This window comes from Lampris incognitus, chromosome 8, assembly GCF_029633865.1.
Source record: "Lampris incognitus isolate fLamInc1 chromosome 8, fLamInc1.hap2, whole genome shotgun sequence".
Classification (NCBI taxonomy): domain Eukaryota; kingdom Metazoa; phylum Chordata; class Actinopteri; order Lampriformes; family Lampridae; genus Lampris; species Lampris incognitus.
In genome coordinates, this window is record NC_079218.1 from 7,790,504 (window position 1) to 7,811,910 (window position 21,407).

The 21,407-nt window shown below is 43.5% G+C and overlaps 1 protein-coding gene across 1 annotated transcript in view; it reads right to left on the reverse strand.

Annotated features, from left to right (window-relative positions):
- Window positions 1-20,414, reverse strand: part of samsn1b (SAM domain, SH3 domain and nuclear localisation signals 1b) — a 28,194-nt gene extending 7,780 nt beyond the window's left edge. The window contains exons 1-4 of the mRNA XM_056285205.1: window positions 20,346-20,414; window positions 5,727-5,861; window positions 1,006-1,074; window positions 455-901 (exon numbers count right to left, since the gene is read on the reverse strand). Of these exons, the coding sequence (XP_056141180.1) occupies window positions 455-901; window positions 1,006-1,074; window positions 5,727-5,861; window positions 20,346-20,414 (720 nt within the window). The remainder of the gene's footprint in view (window positions 1-454; window positions 902-1,005; window positions 1,075-5,726; window positions 5,862-20,345) is intronic.
- Between the last annotated feature and the right edge of the window lie 993 nt (window positions 20,415-21,407).

Consider the following 21,407-nt stretch of genomic DNA (forward strand, 5'->3'; position numbering starts at 1 on the left):
GCTTCTTTTCACCTGACAGTGAGGAGTTTCACCAGGGGGATGTAGCGCGTGGGAGGATCACACTATCCCCCCCCCCAACAGGCGCCCCGACCGACCAGAGGAGGCGCTAGTGCAGCGACCAGGACACACACCCACATCCGGCTTCCCACCCGCAGACACGGCCAATTGTGTCTGTAGAGACGCCCGACCGAGCCGGAGGTAACACGGGGATTCGAATCACCGATCCCCGTGTTGGTAGGCAACGGAATTGACCGCCACGCCACCCGGACGCCCTGTCTAGTTATTCTTCCCGTGTGTGATCATCCAAACTCAAACCCGTCGATTTGGGGGATGGGATATGGCAGACGGTTACCAACTCTTAGTTTCTCACCGCCAAATGAATGCTTGCAGAATAAAACCAAAGCGCTCCCAAATACAAAACCTTAACGATGGAGACAAGTGCGGGATGTCTTACTCCTGATTCTGAGATGCCCTGGTCTGTGATGGAACGGACTACTCGAGAAGGAGACAGCTCTAACTTCTTGGCGTCCAGTTCCTCCAGCAAGCTCTCAAAATGATCCCATTCTGTGGTTCGGGGCAAGGTGAAGTCGAAGCCGTAGATCCACGGCTCGTGTCTCAGCTGGTGGCAGGTGTGATAGGAGGGAGGCCAGGGCTGCGAGGGATATGCGGGGATCCACTGATGACTATTATCCTCCGGCCTCCAAAGTTCTTCTTCTTCTTTGTCCTTTTCTGCCCCTTTGCTGTGGCCCTGCCATGGTGACGAGGCAGTTTTAGTAGATTTCTTGGTCGTCCTTTTACCCAGTCCAATGCAGTTTATCACGGGCCGGTCGTCCCTCGGTGCAACATCTGCCACGTGTTCTGAGGATGCAGAAACTATCTGTGTTAGGCGGATGGAGCAAACCTTAGAAACAAAGGGGTCCATTAAAAAAAAAAGCATTGTAATGGCTCACCATGATCTAATACAGTCTTCCCTTTTCCAGATCCACCCTGGCTTCGCTTCCTCACTTGCCCCAGCCAGTGGAACTTCTTCCTTTTCCCGGGGGATCCTGTCGTCTCCACTTCGCTTTCATTACTCTGCAAAAAGGAACAGTGCACACATAATATACACCGTCAGGGTCACATCCGGACCTCTCGTTAGAAAGGCACATCACAGAGAGGTACGCTGCAATTATAAATTCCTTCCATCCATCCATTATCCAAGCCGCTTATCCTATTTAGGGTTGCAGGATGCTGGAGCCTATCCCAGCAGTCGTTGGGCGGCAGGCCGGGAGACACCCTGGGACAGGCCACCAGTCCATCACAGGGACAGGCCACCAGTCCATCACAGGGCCCCCCAGTCCATCACAGGCCCCCCCCACACACACACACACCCACCTAGGGACAATTTAGTACAGCCGATTCACAGAGGACGACCCGGGACGACCTCCAAGGTTGGACAACCCTGGGGTTCGAACCCAGGACCTTCATGCTGTGAGGCGACAATGCTAAGCACTGCACCGCCCATAAACTCCAAGTGATACGGTATTGGCCTCGTTCACTCTGTTTTCACTATTATCAGCTATTATGAGTAAAAACAAGAGAAGAGAGAGAGAGATAGATACAGAGGCTCATTTCACAATCATACATAATACTGTTCTGAAGAGTTTGATGGCGTCAAACTCAAAAAAAAAAACATTCTAGTGCAAATCCCAGTGGCCCAGAGACCTTAGAGCAAAAATAGAAAAGGTTAAAGCCAGAGGTTGCGGTGCCTCGGCCGACCCATCACTGACTGTCCTCAAATGCGGTTCACATCCACATTAAGCCTCATTCAGCCTCACCCATCCCATATTATCCATCCACCAGAATGGACCACATACATGGTCGCTCGACCAGAGAAGTGCCCGCTTTTCTAAGTCCCGGATACGTTCATGGGATTTAGTACTATGCCTCCTGAATGGGAAGGACCTTGACTTGAGAAATTGGATGAACTCGTCCCGTCAGACATGCAACAAAAAAAAAACAACCCCACACCTAATAAGAGTCAAGTTGATCTGGAAGCGTCACTTCAGGACTGCTGCTTCACACATCGTTAATTCAGAGTTTTCCCCCAATGCATGTTGGAATTACATAACGCGGATAAAGGAGCTGCTGCCATTCCCCTCACGTGCTCACACGTGCTCACTCGTTCAAGCGCTTCGCGCCGCTCACAAGTGTGCCTGACACACGGCCACGCGTGTGCGGGATTACCGGGGCCGTGCACCGCCATCTGCCGCGCGTTACGAACGCTCATTATTTGTGCACTTCAAGTGATTGCAGTTTAATGAGGGATAAGAGGAGATCGCGCTATTGTGCGTTGGCCCTCCTCCGCATGTCTGTGTCACCTGCTACCCAAATGATTGTGTTGTATTTTGCCCAATCACACTGTCGGACCCGGGCCCTTTTCACACCCAAATTAGTGTAAACTACTAATAAGACCCGTACCCTTTAGCCGAGCGGTTAGTGATGTCGCCTTGTGGTGCAGTATACGTCGTATCGAATCCCGCACCGGGCAAGAAAATAACCGGTTACACTAAGCTTGCTACGAGCTATTATTGATAGCTAATACAGCTAACGTATTATTACTGTTACTTTTACCCACACAATGCGCTGATTTCTTCCTTCATGTTTTGGTGTTTTCCGGCTACTTCCTGGGTAGTTCTGAAATGCTTGACGGGCATAGCAACAGTAACTAAGGGGGGGCGGGGCTTTGCGAAAGGTCAATTGTACACGGCCAATTACCCTACTCTTCACATCCGGCTTCCCACCCGCAGACACGGCCAATTGTGTCTGTAGAGACGCCCGACCAAGCCGGAGGTAACACGGGGATCCCAACCGCCAACCCCCCGTGTTGGCAGGCAGCGGAATGAACGTTACGCTTCGCCAGCAGACGAGTTTGCCTCTCTATTTTTTTTTGTTCTTCCGTCGCGTCATCTTTGACGTCAAGACGTTCGTGATGTCACGAACGCGCCGGAAAACGGAAGTAAACGGTGGAACGCAGCACGGAAGCCAGAGAGACGTTGGTTAACGTTACTTTTTTTTTTTACATCTTGTATTTCAGTCTCTCTTTCAAACCACACAAACTCAACGCAGACTGAGCGCTGCTTCAGTGAAGACGGGTGGAATGTGCGGCTGAGACGGCGAAGAGTTGCAGAAGATACCGACGCGAAGTTGCCGGCGCGATGTTATGACGTGCGGACAATGGCGCCGCGTCATGACGCAAATTAGCGAGTCCACCCGGGTGTCCGAATGTCCACGGAGACTTACTGATAAAATGCAGGCCTCCAACCTGGCAACCTAAAAATAAAATGTTTTAAGTCTTATAACATCTTATTACTGATTTAAAACAACTAACAAATATGTTATCAAGCATTAATAAAGCAATTATTCATCACTTCCCTTCTTAAAGTGCCACCAACAGATACAACATGGTGATTTTCAAGAAGTGCCTTCAAACAAAAAGACAAAGCGGACGGCTGACGGTGATGTATAGCTAAGTGTTACCTGAGTTGGCGGGTCTTTCTTTCTTCTTTCAGAGTTCAGTTCCTCCACTTTGTGCTTGTCCGTTAGCGCGTTACTCTGGCAGGAAGCTTTACACGTCTCTGAAGAGTCGACACACATTCGTCAGTTCTGCTCTCACTTGTGTTCTTCACTGGTCATACAATATCTGACTGCACCTTACACAAATTCTGTGAGTAGAACATCAAGAGTCAGTGTCATGCTTGCATGCATATTTGCCTTACCTGCGTGCTGGCCATTCTTCTGATGAGTTAAATCTTGTTTGTCGCCGGATGACATCCAGCTGGCATCGTCGCCCTCTGGCTTGTCTGCAGGAGGAAGGTTTAGAAGAAGGAAAAGACAAGAAACCAAGTAGAAATTCAGCTTTGTGCAGAAACGCAGCTCTGCCAGACTAAAATGAGGGCTGTGCACCGCAGACCGCTGGGTTTAAATCGGTGTTATATCCTGACATGTGGGCTGCAGGACACACAAGCAGATAGACAGTGGCAGGTTTCTATCAATGGCTGATGCTCATTCTTGTACCAACCTAATCTTTCATTGTCCGAGGCTGATACTGGTACACGTGACCTAAAAGTACAAAGAAAAAAGATATTTATTCCGTAATAAATTGAAAGAACTACACCTTAAGCAATCAAATACAAGAGAACATTGAAAACAAGAGGAGGAAGTTATGTGATTATTACCATGTGGCATCAGAACAAAACAACATATGTTTGACTGCCTTTATGGGTTAATCCAGACAGGACACACAAGCAGTAATATGATGAAAATAATAAGACATGAGATTAACTATGTGGAAGGCTTCACTGTAACCAGTGGATGTAGTGTCTGTGACCCTGTAGTGTCTTTGACCCTGTAGTGTCTGTGACCCTGTAGTGTCTGTGACCCCATAGTGTCTGTGACCCCGTACCGTCTGTTGCCCCGTTTCAGGCTGGGAGTGCGACTCTGAGACAGGTCCTTGTGAAATAAGGAGACATTTAATGTTCAGTACATCTGGGAGAGCCCCGATTTAAACACGGAATCAAACAGGGGAGAAAAAACGGTCCGTTCACTTTAAAGGAGGGCAAAATGAAAAAGAAAGAATGAAAGACAGAAAGAAAGAACGAGAGGAAGAAAGAAAACGAGACAAAGGATGAAAGAGAAAGAAAGAGAATGAATGAGAGAAAGAAAAAGAAAGAACGAGAGACGGAAAGAATGAACGAGAGAAAGAAAGAAAGAAAGAGAGAATGAAGAAGGAAGGAAGGAAGAAAGGATAATCCTAAACAAAGACAACATGTATACGTGAACATGTCACCTCACAAGTCATGTTTCCATTCTGCTTTCGAATAAATTTCAACCAAATGCTTGAATATCAAATGAGCATAAGTGATACAACCAACATGCTAATTAATATGCTAATTAAGGTGCGTTTCCATCAGACCCGTTTAATCAAATGAGGCCTACACAGGCCCGTGTGTCCTACATCGGAGTTTCCCAACCCAGGGCCTACTGCCCTGCAACATGTCTTCTGTAACTCCGCCTAGGTAGGCCTTCTTGTACTTATCCAACCAATCAGCACTTAATCATGTGACATTTTGCACACCTGGCATATTTGAGTACTATGATGTGATTGGTTGACCACAAACAGGCCTACCTATGCAGGCTTACAATGAAAATCTGCGGGGCAGGTGGTATTTGAGGACCGGGTTGGGAGACACTGAACGTCCATACTCGCACGCCCATGAGAAAGATGGACCAGTTAGGAAGCGGGAACAGCTGATCATGCGATCACATTCAAATTCACATTTCATTTTGCGTCCCTGTTATGACTCACCACATTTCTCTTTACTGAAAAAAAAAGTTTACCCACCTCAAGCGAGTGGACAAACTTTTATGCAAATTTGGGGTTTTTTTACCCCAATAATTATACCATTTCTATCCAGCTTCTTTTTTTTTTTTTACTCAGAATGATAAAATTTGCATAAAATCACTTTCTGATGCTTTTTCTAAAACCAGCACTTAGCAGAGATGCTGTGGTGAGTGACACTGTTGCTGGTGCCAGGAAGTGTTATGCAGAGCACAGGTTGCTGTTCTCTGTGTCAGTCTCGTTCCATAACCCAGGTCACAGATAGCCTCGTGAGCATCTGAAACGTGTCATCATGCATTATGACCGGCCTTCATCAAGCCATGTAAAAAAAAATCCCCAAACTTACAGAGTTGATGCACGGGTCAGAGCCGCCCCATTCAGGTTTACACCTGAGGAGAGCCGGACTGCACTGGTACTTGGGGATGGCACCTTGGGTGGTTTTGTTGGGGGTCGCTTCATATATACTATCAGTGGAGCCCTCCTGGGAACAAACACAGGAATGAATAAAAACAGGCTCTCAAAATATAATAACATCTGGAATCCGGTCATCACACACCTCATGACTGGAAATCCAAAGACACGCATACACTCACTCACATCAAGAGACGCCGCAAAAATGCCATGTCAGAACCGGGACAATACATACATATTCCATTAGGAAAATCCCCAAAAACAAGCAAACCAAAACGCTGCCAGCGCCATAAGATATCTAAGCTGGGTAAAATGACTTGAAACAAGATCAAATCCCTTGTTTGCACAAAACACCAGCCGTCTCAAAACAGGTTGGACTGCATAGTTGCAAGACTCCAGCAGATTCAGCACACGGGCCGCAGCCGGCGGTACCTGTCCCATTGCAATGTGCAAAACCTCATTTGGACAACCGGTCTTCTCTGTTGAAGGAGCACAGCTTTGGAACCGTCAACCCACCGAGTTGAAAATGCAACCCAATTTTAATGCTTTTCATAGTGTTGCTAAATCATGGCTAAAAGAGAAACAACATTGTTCTCACACCTAGTACCCTGTACAGACACTTATTTTTGTTGTATTTTTATTGACCTTTTTTGTCTTTTTCTGTTTCAGCTTTAAAAAAAGGCATTAGCGTATCGCTACAAACACTTAACAGCGCATCTGGTGCTTGTGCATAATTGTATGGTGCAGTTGCAATGCTGTTGTAATGTCCATGTCAAATAAAATAAACTCATCTTAGTCTGAAGTTAAGATGTCCTACCTAGTCTGAAGCATAGGTACTTATAGCATGCAATTTATGAGAAATAAGAAAGTTCGGTAACACTTTAGTATGGGGAATGTAGTCACCATTAATTAGGTGCTTATTAGCATGCAAATTAGCAACATATTGGCTCTTAATTGGTCATTATTACGTACTCATTAATGCCTTATTCTGCATGGCCTTATTATACAACCAGTGAGCCATTAACTATGAGTTTTCCCTCTATAACCTCAGAATTATTGCTTATTAGTAGCACCATCTCAATATGCTTTGCTTAGTATGGCCTTTATAAGGTGGTAGTACCACAAGAAGAGGTATTCTCCCTTATTAACACTTAATGAATATGCTCTGTTCTTACATAACAACACACAAAACTACAAGTGTTCATAGTGTTAAATTACTGTAAATTAAGTTTTTGCTGCTTAGAATATGTTCCCCATACTAAAGTGACATCTTGATCATTACTAATTCACTAGTAATTAAGTTTTTGTTACTTAGAATATGTTCCCCATACTAAAGTGACATCTTGATCATTACTAATTCACTAGTAATTAAGTTTTTGTTACTTAGAATATGTTCCCCATACTAAAGTGACATCTTGATCATGACTAATTCACTAGTAATTAAGTTTTTGTTACTTAGAATATGTTCCCCGTACTAAAGTGACATCTTGATCATTACTAATTCACTAGTAATTAAGTTGTTGTTACTTAGAATATGTTCCCCATACTAAAGTGACATCTTGATCATTACTAATTCACTAGTAATTAAGTTTTGTTACTTAGAATATGTTCCCCATACTAAATTGACATCTTGATCATTACTAATTCACTAGTAATTAAGTTTTTTCATGTTCCCCATACTAAAGTGTTACCGAAAGCTTTTAGTGGATAACCGCTTTAAAGTGGCAGTAGACAACTTGTTTGCTTCTACTTGTCGTTATGAAGTAAATATTGATTACACGCTGTAATGGCTGTGGAATAATCAGAATCGTGTTTATTGGCCATGTAGGTTTGCCCTGCATGGAATCTGACTCCAGCTTCGTGGCCCTCTCTGTGTATTTAACACAATGTAACCGGTTATTTTGTTGCCCGGTGCGGGATTCGATACCGAGTGTACTGCACCACAAGGCGACGTCACTAACGAGCGACGATTGACTTAATGGCGCCTGATGACATCATCAGTGTTCGGAATGGTTCCCCGTAAGCCTGCCTTCCAGTATGCAACCGGGTACGATCGCGCGGGAAAATGAAGGCTTGATTTACGGCGCGAAGGAAGTGCATCAGCCGTTCCGCACCCAGAACAGGAAGAGGGGAGCGCTTTTGTTCCCCCCCCCCCGGCAGCTGTCGGTAGCCATCCCCCGTACAACCGAAGTGACAGCGGACACTGTGAGAAAACGAACCCCGCTGGCGACGGCGAAGGAGGGAGAGCGACAGAAAAAGAGGTAAAACAAGAGGGAACCTCGGATGGGCACCGGAACGTCTCCCACCGGAACTCGCACCGGATGTGGATCGAACTCCGCTTCCCTGTCGAGGTCTGTTTCCCCCTAGCTAGCCGAAGCATCCCCCTAGCTAGCCGAAGCATGGAAAGAGGTTAGCTGTCGGTCACGATTAGGTTAAGGTAAGCAAGCGGTAGGCTTGGGTTGAGGTTAGCTTAGGGTTAGTCAGGCGTCCTAGTGTGTCAAACTGTATGTGTAACAGAGTATTAGTATTTTTAAAATTTCCACCATCTCTTCGATTTAACAGACCACGATATGCTTTTAATTAAACTTGCTGCTCATAGCTTTAATGATTTGACCCTTAATTGGATGAGGAGCTACTTATCAAACAGAACACAGACTGATTACTTTAACGGTAGTTTTTCTACTGTAAGGACAGTACAGTGTGGTGTTCCTCAGGGAAGTTGTTTGGGCCCATTGCTCTACTCTATTTTTTACCAACGATATACCGCTTGTTTTGAGTCATGCTAGCTGTGGATGAGTTAAATGTTCTATTGGAAAATGATATGAAATTAATTTTGGACTGGGTAACCAAAAACAATCTAGTTTTGAATGTATCAAAGTCGAAATGTATTGTTTTTGGCTCAAACCATGCATTAAGAAGTCAGAACCAATTAAGCATATCTATCAAGGGCAGCTGCATAGAACAAGTTACTGAGGCTAAACTTCTAGGAGTCATTCTTGATGAACAAAATCGTGGCAGAATCACAGACAAAATAATTGGAAAAATGGGGGGAAGAATATCTATGATAAGAAGATACTCCTCTTTCCTTACGCCAACTACCATCTTACAGGTTATACAAACCTTGGTTTTGTCACACCTTGACTACTGCCCAGCAATCTTGTCAAGTGCAGTAAAACAGGAGCTAACCAAGCTCCAGATAGTGCAGAATGGAGCAGCACATCTTGCACTCAGGTGTTCAATTAGAAAAGGTATAGACCAAATGCACGGTGATATTGCCTGGTTGAAAGTAGAAGACAGATTAACACGCAGTCTTCTAACATTATTCAGGAATATAATTGTGTCAAAACAATCCTACTGCCTGTACTCAAGAATAACTTTTTCCCAGGACAGACATGAACATGGAACAAGACAAGATAGCAAGGGTCATGTTACAATTCCTCAACCCAGAGCAAATGCAATGAAAAGAACTGCTATATATAGGGCCATTTCACAGTGGAATAGGTTACCATATGTTATTACTCAGGCAACAAGTAAAGAAAGTTTTAAAAAGCAACTTAAGAGGTCATTGTTGGGTACAGACATACATAATGTCTAAAATGTCTAAAATGTCTAATACATAACTTTTTATATTTTTTATTCTGAAATATGTAGTTCAAAGCAGTTGGTAGGAGCAGTCTGTGATCGATGCTACTGTAAGCGGCAGGCGGAGTGACACCCTGGACAGGCCGCCAGGCCATCACAGGTATTTATCATTTAATAATTCTGTTAATTATTTGTGAATTTTATCTTATTGAGTTATTATTTTAATTTACGGTTATTAATATTCGTTGCGGAAATGATGTTACTTTACATCACTCCTTCTGTACCTCCTGAGTTTCCGTAGCATCCGTCCTCCACACAGTGCCATTTTGCATTGAGAGCTAATAAATGCTGAAAAACAGTTGCTAAGCGTTGCTTCCTTCTATGCCCTATTCCAGTGGTGTCCAACCCTGCTCCTGGAGAGCTACCATTCAGTCGGTTTTCACTCCAACTCTAATTCAACACACCTGATTCTACTAATTACCTACTGACCAAGACCTTGATTAATTGAATCAGATGTGTTAAATCAGGGGTGGAGTGAAAACCAGCAGGAGGGTAGCTGTCCAGGAGCAGGGTTGGGCACCACTGCCCTATCCACATCCGTTACATCTGGCTCGGGGGAAACAGATATTGACAGGGAAACGGTTTGACACAACACCCGGGACTTGAGAGGGTTCCCAAACCGACATTCAGTTGGCATTCTTTCTGCTGGATCAGTAAGTAACACAACCTGAGATCAGGGTTTCTTGTTTAGATTAGGATACTTACGGTTGTTTCTTGCTTTGGACAGTAGCCAGGCCGCTAATAAACGGAAAGCGTTCCGGTTGTCTTTGCGACAGTGATGCAAACAATAAAAACGCTCGAAAAAGCTAGGTTGGGTTGAAAAGTTGTCTACATCCGCTTTAAAATGAAACAAGTAAACGTGGATAACTCAAGCTCAATACTCTTAAATCATGATACCTAAGCTTACATAACCAGTTCTTGAAGGCTAAATGGTTCTGAAACAAGACAAGGAGATATTTCTGTGTGGTTTTTGAGACCGACAGACTTGTTTAGATAGACCATTATTGCCGGGTGGAATACAGTGAGAGGAAATGAGGAGGGTAGCTGTAGCAGGAGGGAGGTCAAACAGGAGGTGGAGGAGAGATGAGATGATGGGATAAGGGGAGGAGGAGGGGTCAGATGGGGGAAGGAGGTGGAGTGGGATTAGGGGGAAGAGAGAAAGGGGGGAAGTGAAATGAAGTAAAGATGGGTAGAGGAAAAGAGTTGAGTGAAGGTGGACGGGCTGCTTTGTTATTTCTTCTACGTCTACTCATCACCACTTTAATCACTGAATGTCAACAGATACGTTACTGTAGATCACTTGGTACTGCAGTACCACAAAAACTGAAAAAAATACTACATGTATACAAAATATGTGACTCTATTTAAAAAAAAAATTGTTTCAATTAAGTAAAAATAGGCAAGCTGGTAAAAAAGTAGGCTTGTACTATAAAGTGAATGCGTTGGTCGCAGTTGTATCGAGCATCAACCACACAACAAGAGGTAGAAAATACTGTATGTACTTGTAATCTAAACTGACGGTAAGAATCCTACTGATTCAATTATTCTCCCTTGAAACACATAACAAATCCGTCCATGTAACGTCAATACACTTGTGCTACAGTAAAGTGTACTTCAGTCTTTTCAAGGCGATGATGCAGGATAATGGACAGGTCAGATCTGCCAAGAATGAATCACGGTTTCTGGTTCGTAAATGTAAATTATAATCATTAGTTGTATGAAAACATCAGCTCTCCCGTGTGTGGACACGAAGCAGTATGGGAAATGTGGTAACCTTCCAATTAAACCTCAGTCCAAAGACAAAAGACTTCTCTTGGTAGACGCTTCCCGGAAAGGAGCTGCTTCGGTATCAGAACCTTTCCATTTGATCAAACTGACGTCCGCTGTTCTCGTACTTTCATCTAGAATGGGGCTGACGGGGAAGAAGTCTGAGACTGTGACACAGAAAACATAAGCCGCTAAATCCTCACGTGCCGTGTAAGATTCCAAGAGTCAAAACATTAGGCGTTGTTTTTCATTTTTAGAATTTGCCCAGTGAGCCCTGGCCTCATTATACGTTGTCCTATTTCCGTGAATACAGCCTATGTACTTCTAACCAGCGTGGTGATCCATGAGCGCCTTCAAATTATTATCAGTAGGGACGGGCAATATTTCAATTTTATCGTCTTTCAACGGCATTGTATCGGGATGGAATTCAGATATTGTCGTGTCGTTACACACAATTTTGCTGTCCAAATTAGTGATAATAAGGAAAAACTGTGGTCTAAAATATTTCAGGAAGCATACTTGAAAATTAGTTTTGGGTTGTTATTATGCCTCACGTTAACCAAACACGTCAGTGTGAGGATCCTCAGTTGGATTGTTAAACATTGTTATTGTGATATATATCAATGTTGTGTCAAATTCCCCATGACTGACGTTATCATTCTTTTCCATATTGCCCAGCCCTTATTATTATTGGTTTTAATTATTATCTGTGTCAAGTTATGCATGTTTTTCCATCCCATCATTAAGGTATCGATAATTTCCCATTGAAATCGTGATGAAAAGTTGATCGGCTAAAACTTTCCCAATATATTTTCAAGTTAATTTACTATAGGTTACAAACTCCATTTTAGCAATTATGTCTGCATTTCATGTATATATTTTCACTTTATATAAACTGTTAAAATGTCTCAGCCCACACTAGCGAGACCCAGTTATGAAGCAGATGTGTATGTTTTGACTAAGCTACGTCATGGCCAAGTATTTAGAGTTCCTTAACACCACTTGCTGCCAAATATTATCACATATTTACACCAAGAAACATTATCCCGCCCTCATTACTATCAACATAAGGCAAAATTTGAATATGCAAAAAAGAATTTACCCAAAAGATGTACTGCACATGTTTTATGGTGCCCATTATCCATGCTAATAACATCAATGTGTTGACATGATGAACACTTCATTGGGTCAATGACCCATTCGGTGTATATTTCTAGTTCTAGGATATCCCTAGAGAATAAAGTCGGAGTACTTGCGCTAAGCAGAACTACAGTGTCCAATGTCAGTGCAGTGTCAATGCTATTATTGCTATCAACCAACCAATTTTCAAATATTTAGCCAGCAAAACATATCGGCTACAAAACTTGTCATAAAATATATAGCCCAACGTAGCGGAAAGCTGCCTCTGGGGAACTTAGTAAGTCTTACAAAGAGGTTAGGTTCTTGCGTTCATGTCTCGTTCCCTTGAGTGAGTTCAGACCCTTGTCAACAGCAATAACATCACTGTGCTCACCCAAAGCGACTCTCCATTGCTTACCAGCAACTCTTAAGGCAACCGGCATCTTCTGGGCAGAGACAACCCACTGCAGATAGAGAAACGGGTGTGTTTGAATGAATGAACGACTTACCAACGTGAAGCAGAAGAGGTTCATGTTTGACACGCTACAGTATTCCTCGCTCCAGCCAAAGACAATGGGGGCCAAGTCGAGACGAGCTGAATGGCGTGGCCTCCAGGGCACATAAACACACTTTCACACACACACACACCATGGCACACACCATTGCACACACACACACACACACAAAACACGTGCACACACCCTCAAACACCCCAACTGCATATGCACGAATAGCCACAGCCCCCTTGCTGTCCTCAGCCCAGTGGCTTAATCCTTGTTTAAAATCCCTCACAAATCCAATAGATGCAGAGAAGCAATGTGCCAGGCCACCCATAATAACGGTCTTAACATGCATCATAGACAATAAACAAAACAACTAACCGGGCACCCTTTGCTTGGTGCGTGTCTGGACAATATGACCAGATAGAGACTGAGTAACCACAACTGGTGCCTCTCTTCAACCAAGAACAGACCCATTAATCAGTGGTGATGTGGCTCCTCCATTGCTGTTATCCCCATCTACATGTTCATTAAATAAAACTGACTACATCATGGGTATACAGATCTCACAAGGTTTCCTCAGTGCAAAACAAAAAACAAAAAAAACGTTTACCATCGAAAGTCTTAAGTAATGTCACAGTGTCGCATTTCATATTCTAGATGGTATGGTCAGGTTAGGTTGGTTTAGGTTAAGTTGGTTTGGGTTGTCTTAGGTTAGATTGGGTTAAATTAGGTTAGTTTGGATTGGTTTGTGTACGATTGGATTGGTTTAGGTTAGATTGCATTGGGTTAGGTTAGATTGGGTCAGGTGAGGTTAGGCTGGGTTGGGTTAGGTTAGTTTAGATTGGGTTAGGTGAGGTGAGGTTAGGCTGGATTGGGTTAGGTTAGGTTAGATTGGGTTGAGTTAGGTTGGGTTAAATTAGGTTCGTTTGGATTAGTTTGTGTACGATTGGATTGGTTTAGGTTATATTGGGTTGTGTTAGGTTAGATTGGGTCAGGTGAGGTTAGGCTGGGTTGGGTTAGGTTAGATTGGGTTAGGCGGAGTTGGGTTAGGTGAGGTGAGGTTAGGCTGGATTGGGTTAGGTGAGGTTAGATTGGGTTGAGTTAGGTTGGGTTAGGTTAGGTTGGGTTAAATTAGGTTAGTTTGGATTAGTTTGTGTACGGTTGGATTGGTTTAGGTTATATTGGGTTGGGTTAGGTTAGATTGGGTTGGGTTAGGTTAGATTGGGTCAGGTGAGGTTAGGCTGGGTTGGGTTAGGTTAGGTTAGATTGGGTTAGGTGAGGTGAGGTTAGGCTGGATTGGGTTAGGTTAGATTGGGTTGAGTTAGGTTAGGTTGGGTTAAATTAGGTTCGTTTGGATTAGTTTGTGTACGATTGGATTGGTTTAGGTTATATTGGGTTGTGTTAGGTTAGATTGGGTCAGGTGAGGTTAGGCTGGGTTGGGTTAGGTTAGATTGGGTTAGGCGGAGTTGGGTTAGGTGAGGTGAGGTTAGGCTGGATTGGGTTAGGTTAGGTGAGGTTAGATTGGGTTGAGTTAGGTTAGGTTGGGTTAAATTAGGTTCGTTTGGATTAGTTTGTGTACGATTGGATTGGTTTAGGTTAGATTGCGTTGGGTTAGGTTAGATTGGGTCAGGTGAGGTTAGGCTGGGCTGGGTTAGGTTAGTTTAGATTGGGTTAGGTGAGGTGAGGTTAGGCTGGATTGGGTTAGGTTAGGTGAGGTTAGATTGGGTTGAGTTAGGTTAGGTTGGGTTAAATTAGGTTCGTTTGGATTAGTTTGTGTACGATTGGATTGGTTTAGGTTATATTGGGTTGTGTTAGGTTAGATTGGGTCAAGTGAGGTTAGGCTGGGTTGGGTTAGGTTAGTTTAGATTGGGTTAGGTGGGGTTGGGTTAGGTGAGGTGAGGTTAGGCTGGATTGGGTTAGGTTAGGTGAGGTTAGATTGGGTTGAGTTAGGTTAGGTTGGGTTAAATTAGGTTAGTTTGGATTAGTTTGTGTACGGTTGGATTGGTTTAGGTTATATTGGGTTGGGTTAGGTTAGATTGGGTTGGGTTAGGTTAGATTGGGTCAGGTGAGGTTAGGCTGGGTTGGGTTAGGTTAGGTTAGTTTAGATTGGGTTAGGTGGGGTTGGGTTAGGTTAGGCTGGATTGGGTTAGGTTAGGTGAGGTTAGATTGGGTTGGGTTAGGTTAGTTTGGGTTGGGTTAGGTTAGATTGGGTTAGGTGAGGTTAGACTGGGTTAGGTGAGGTTAGATTGGGTTAGGTTAGGTTAGATTGGGTTAGGTGAGGTTGGGTTGGGTTAGGTTAGTTTGGATTGGGTTAGGTTAGATTGGGGTGGGTTGGGTTAGTTTGGATTGGGTTAGGTGAGGTTGGGTTGGGTTAGGTTAGGTTAGATTGGGTTAGGCTGGGTTGGGTTAGGTTAGTTTGGATTGGGTTAGGTGAGGTTAGGCTGGGTTGGGTTGAGTTAGGTGAGGTTAGGCTGGGTTGGGTTGGGTTGGGTTAGGTTAGGTTAGATTAGGTTAGGTTAATTGAGTTCTGTTTCATGCTCACATAGCAGTTCCACAAAACTAAGACACATGAGCATTTACAATGAAGTGTCTAAGGATAGAATGGCAAAAAAACAATGCCCTTGTCTAGAAATTCAGAGTGTAAAATCCAAAGTTTGTATTTTGTTTAATCTTTCCTCAATCCAGGCATAAATGTTGATATTAAGAGTACAACTTGAAATGATTTATAGTTGTATAAGCACTCTGATACATCAGCACAGAGAATTACATCATACTACGTTTGAGAAATGAAAATAATGCGTTGAACTGGAAAACAGTCATTAGATAACAGTGTTAGTCATCACAAAAACATTTTCCCTCCACAGAGGCTTGATATTACAGTAAATGAGAGGCTCCATCTGCTTCAAGCAGTGTTTCCTTCAGTGGGAATTTGCAAAGCCAGCGGCCAATTTTGAAAATGGTGACGCTTCTTTAAATGTCTCTGCTTCACCCTCGCAAACTATCAAATTGATTTATTCTACTAATCTACAGTATAAATTTCAAAACTCTGTTATTGCCTTTAACCATTTCAAAGATGGATCTTTCACTACGTGTATGTGGTATGTTGTAATATACATGTCAAACTGTATGGAAGTATATGTAGAGATGTATGTGTGATATACGTAAATATGTATGAAGGTGAATGTTTTCTGATGTGGTGGACATGTTTCTTTTATTCACATCTATCTATCTATCTATCTATCTATCTATCTATCTATCTATCTATCTATCTATCTATCTATCTATCTATCTATCTATCTATCTATCTATCTATCTATCTATCTATCTATCTATCTATCTATCTATCTATCTATCTATCTATCTATCTATCTATCTATCTATCTATCTATCGAAATCAGTTCACATTTGATGTTATTGTTGGGATTTTTTGGCTTCTTCTTCTTTTGGCTTGTTCCCTGTTTCTCAGGGGTCACCGCAGCAGATTTTTGCCCTCAATAGCTTTCTGTCTGACACATCCCTCTCCTGTAGTCCAGCCCTCCTCATGTTCTCCTCTATCTGGGCTCTCCATCTTTTTCTTGGTCTTCCTCTTTTTCTTTTTCCAGGTATTTCCAGGTTCAATACCTTCTTTCCTATGTAGTCTATGCCTCCTCTCTGTAAATGTCCAAACCGTCTCAATCTTGTCTCTCAGCTTCGCTTCCATTCCTCAGATCTTGAACGTAGCTCTCACCTCTTCATTTCTCTTCCAGTCTTTTCTAGTCACTCCCAAGGACAAATGCAACATGTTCATCTCTGCTACCTGTAATGTAGATTCCAGCCTCTCTGTTGTTGTCACTGCTTCCATACCATACGGCATGGCGGGCCTAACCATTGATTTGTATACTTTGCCCTTTACCCTCAACGGCATTCTTTTGTCACAATGTACTCCAGCTACCTTTCTCTATGAATTCCACCCAGATTGCGCCCTTTTCTTGACTTCTTACCAACGCCTTCTGCCCGTATTGTCGATTCTAAGTACTTGAATTCATTAGCTTCAGGGACGTCTTCACCTCCTTAGGTCAATGCTGGACTTTATACTTGCTTATTGATACACAAATACTCAGTCTTTGTTCTACTGATCTTTAGTCCTCTAATCTCGAGCACTTCTCTCCGATTTTCAAGATCTCTCTCCGACCTTTCCTTGCCCTCCTTTGTTAGCACGATGTCATCAGCAAACATCAGGCTGCACGGTGGCTCTTTCTTAAGATGTTCTGTGAGGCTGTCCATCAGTGTCACAAACAGGAAAGGGCTCAACGCTGATCCTTGATGCAGTCCTACCTTTACCTCAAACTCGCTTATTTTTTCCACTGCGCATTGAACTACAGTCTACCGGTCTTCGGCCTTCTTTTTTTTTGTGTGTGTGTGTGGCTAATTTACTTTAAACATGTCGTAGTTACAGGGTGTCTCAAAATTTACATTTATTTTTATCATCACTGATGTCAGTGCTCAGTGTCAATCTTCACTGTGCACCTCATTTACTTTGTCCACAGTACTTGCATAATATTTTCACCTACACCTTTTCTAGCCCTGTTGTCTTTTTTGTCTTTCGGCCAGAGATATGCAAAGCCGTTCATCTTGTTGTTATTGATGCTCTTATGGGGAATTGGGTCACATTTGAAAGGGTTTAGGGCCAAATTTCCCTGCCAATAGTAAACAAGAGTGCTACTTATACTGTGCCTGTTTGGCATGAAATCCTTTGAACGTTTCGCTTATTCTCAGTCTTAACATGGACTTTGACCTTGAAAGCGCATCACTGCCATTTCTATACAGAATTCAAATACGACTTGCCTTGTCAAGAGATAAATACAGATTGAGTCCACTGTGGAAATAATCCCAGCATTAATGTGCTATCTACCCCACACTTCATCGTCACTTTAACCAATACCAGAAGACCCAGTGTACCACAATATACAGTTGGAAAAGAAAAAAACAAGTATCTCTAATTATAGTGGCTGATGCGTTTTGACTTTATATCCATATTGGGACGTGTTCCTTTGTAGAAGGTGCATTTTATTTGTGATCTACTTTGTCCTTACATTTGAGAAAAAGTGACAAGTTCTTGTACAAATTCCCGTGTCTTGAATGTATAACACACTCCACACACAAAAACTGCACAATATAGAAAGGGGGCACTTTTTGGATATCTTTTTCGTTACTGGTAATATCTCACAAATGAAACTTGGAATTGACATTTGTCTGGCTGTATTTTTTATTTTTTTTGTCTTGCCTCATGATGTGCCAACAAGCAGGCCAACAGTAAAATTGGGCCTTTTGTTTTTGCAGCACTCATATGAAATATCATACCTAAAGTCTTGAAAGAGATTTTATAGTATTTCTACCGTAGCGCATATGACTGTACCGCAACACAATGCTATGATTAAGTAGCTCCTAGCATTGTAGCATATTTAGCACAGCACGGCAGTGGCAGCTGCTGATTCCCGGAGCAGAACATCTGTCACATTCAGAGGTGTAAGAATGGAAATCCTGTTCCGATTATGAACCAATGATCAGGCGTCTAAAAAGGCATATGCTGCAGCAGCAGCTGAGATTACCGCACAGGAAATTCACAGAAACATCAGCATACATTTTGGCAGACCCACTGGAGTTATGTCTCCACAAACTGTTAACATATGCTATTAGTCCTCAAAAATATTTTCATGTAGTGCACCAAAAAAAAACAATTACAGCCCGTCTGTCTCACATTTTACATTTATTTAATGTAAAATGTCCTTTTAAGTCACCGTTATCCAAACCAACTCACAAAGAGATCTCAACCAAGAGATCTCAACTTATCAACATCTCTCTCATCGGGGCGACGTGGCTCAGGAGGTAGACCGGGTCGTCTAATAACCGGAAGGTTGCTAGTTTGATCCCCAGCAACTCCGGAAGAGCGTGTCGAAGTGCCCTTGTGCAAGGCACCGAACCTCTGACCGCTCCTGATGAGCAGGTTGGTGCCTTGCGTGGCAGCCTCCGCCGCCAGTGTGTGACTGTGTGTGTGAGTGTGAGGCGTGCACTGTAAAGCATTTTGAGTGGTCGGTAGACTAGAAAAGCATTGTGTAAATGCTCACCATTTATTTATTTACTCATCCATCCAGGTACACCCGCTTCTACACCCATGTGCAGATAACCATTCAGTGATAACGGTTCTGTCGGCATGTTTAAGGCACCGTCTTACAAGCTTCAAAAACAATGAAAGATAACAAGTTTGCACTCGTTTGGTTTTGGGCGGTCGATACAGCGCCCTCTACTGGAGGGCGGTCTAGATTTGAAGTCTTATCAAATCACACACATCAACTTCACCTTGAGTGTTTGGAGTTGATAATCGGCCTTGGCAGTCTCAGCATTCGCAACAACAGCCTTGAGGATATAGTCGTATGGAAAGTTCAGATCGAACACGTGAATATGCAAGTGCATAGCAGAAGATCTTGCAGAGGCTGTATGTTACAGAAGAGGACCCGGGGAGATTTGGGATGATCTCTGTTCATGTATATTTGGGGAGAGGACCCAAAATATTCTGATGCAGAATGTCAGAATATGATGTGAAGGTTACTTGATGTCAAGTACTGCGATCGTTATATGTATATATAGATATACATAACTAATGGTCGCATTCCCGAGTGGTGCATTACATTTAAAATGTACTACAGGTTGCACTGAATGAATGCCGTTTTATCACGCGCAAATTGTAAAAAATGATAATAAAACTTTAATAAAAACAGCAAACAACTACAAAAGCATTAATCCAGAAGTGTTGTTCTGGTATCGGGGGACATCCGGGGTATTCTGTCCGCTAGGGTTGAGGGTCGTACGGCTTGCAGTCTAGTCGCTTTCATGCCGCACAGTGAATCACTTCAGATACTGGAGATGCCAAACAGCCATGTTGACCATGCCTGTGCTATTTTACAGCACTCCTCAGGATGGCAGTGTCACACCTGCTGTTTCAGACTGGTTTTGTGCAGCCACATCTGTCACACCGGGCCAAGCTCGGTCTGTGGGTAAATTTCCCCTTCTGGCACCACTTCCCTGTTGTGGCGATTAAACAAGTGTCTAAAAACCGTCAAGGATTTAGTGCCGTTGAGTGCTATCTCCCGACATTTTCAAGTCATTTAATATCTTTATTTATGGTATTGAATATCTTTCACTGAAGTTGTAAGTTTTGACCCACTGCGGTATATTGATCTTTATGGGGGAATGTCTGTCTTGGGAGGCCATATCGCCTCGGCCAATTTTCTCAAGACTCTCATTTAAAGGAACCAACAATTACTAGCAGCGATTGAATCCCGACTAAATAACCCTTCTCACGACGGATGGAAAATAATGCGGTTTGATTCCTGTTGTGTACTTTTCTCCGTGGGGTAATTGTAATAACAAGTCAGACTTATACATTCATCTTACATCTGGTGTTTGGCCGTTCAGACTGCTGTAGGTAAGAGCTGACCTCCGGTCTTACCAAAAACACTGGGAGAATAATTGTCATTTACTCAGACATGCTCATCCATACGGGGGATGAAGACCGCACCTTTGACCCCGCTCCCCACCTCCCGTTTACCCGGCATTCCTGCGCTGACCTCTGACCTCCCCGATGCTCCGAATTTGAGCTCGGGGGCTGTGACCTGCTGCCCTCTGTTGTGACCTTTTGAATGTTTGACACCCCTGAGTCAAAAAGTGAAACAGTTTGTCCCCTTGGAACGAGTGACCTCTCGTCCCCCCCCCTCGTCCAGCGAAGGTATGTGAGTACGTTGACCCCGCTCAACCTTTCATTAGCGCTTCCTTTTATTACACACCGCTTCCTCCCAACTGCCTCGTCAGCACGTCGGAGGGGGGGGGGGCGGAGGTGGAGATGGTGGGTCGGGGGGGTAGTGAAAGCAAAGGGAAAAAAGCAAAATGAGAAAGAGGAAAAGAGAAGAGAGGAGCAAGGTAAGTAAGCAGAGAAGGACGGTTAATACTTTGAAAGCAGGACAGCGAGGCAGAGATAGAGAAAAAGGAGAAAGCGAGAAAAGGATGGGGAAAAGGGGGGGGGTGGGCAACAGAGCAGAGGAGAAGATAGATAGGCAGCATCTGCTGCGTTGACTGAAATGTCACCTTTAAATGGCTTCCCCGTCCTTGATGCTTGGATCTCCGTTTCTGATCTCTGGTTTCCTTGGGAGTTGTAGTTCTGATGACTTATGCAGGACTCAAAACAGATCTGGTTCGAAATACTTGACGAGCCAAAATATTATGACCACTTGCCTAATATGCTGTTGGTCCTCCATGTGCCGCCAAAATAGCGCTTACCCACCGAGGCATGGATTCTGCAAGACCCCTGAAGGTGTCCTGTGGGATCTGGCACCAAAACAGTAGCAGCAGATCCTTCAAGTCCCGTAAGTTGTGAGGTGGAGCCGCCGTGGATCGGACTTGTCGGTCAAGCACATCCCACAGATGCTCAGTCAAATTGACATCTGGAGAATTTGGAAGCCAGGGCAACACCTTCAACACTTCATCATGTTCCTCAAACCATTCCTGAACAATGTGTGCAGTGTGGCAGGGCCATTATCCTGCTGAAAGAGGCC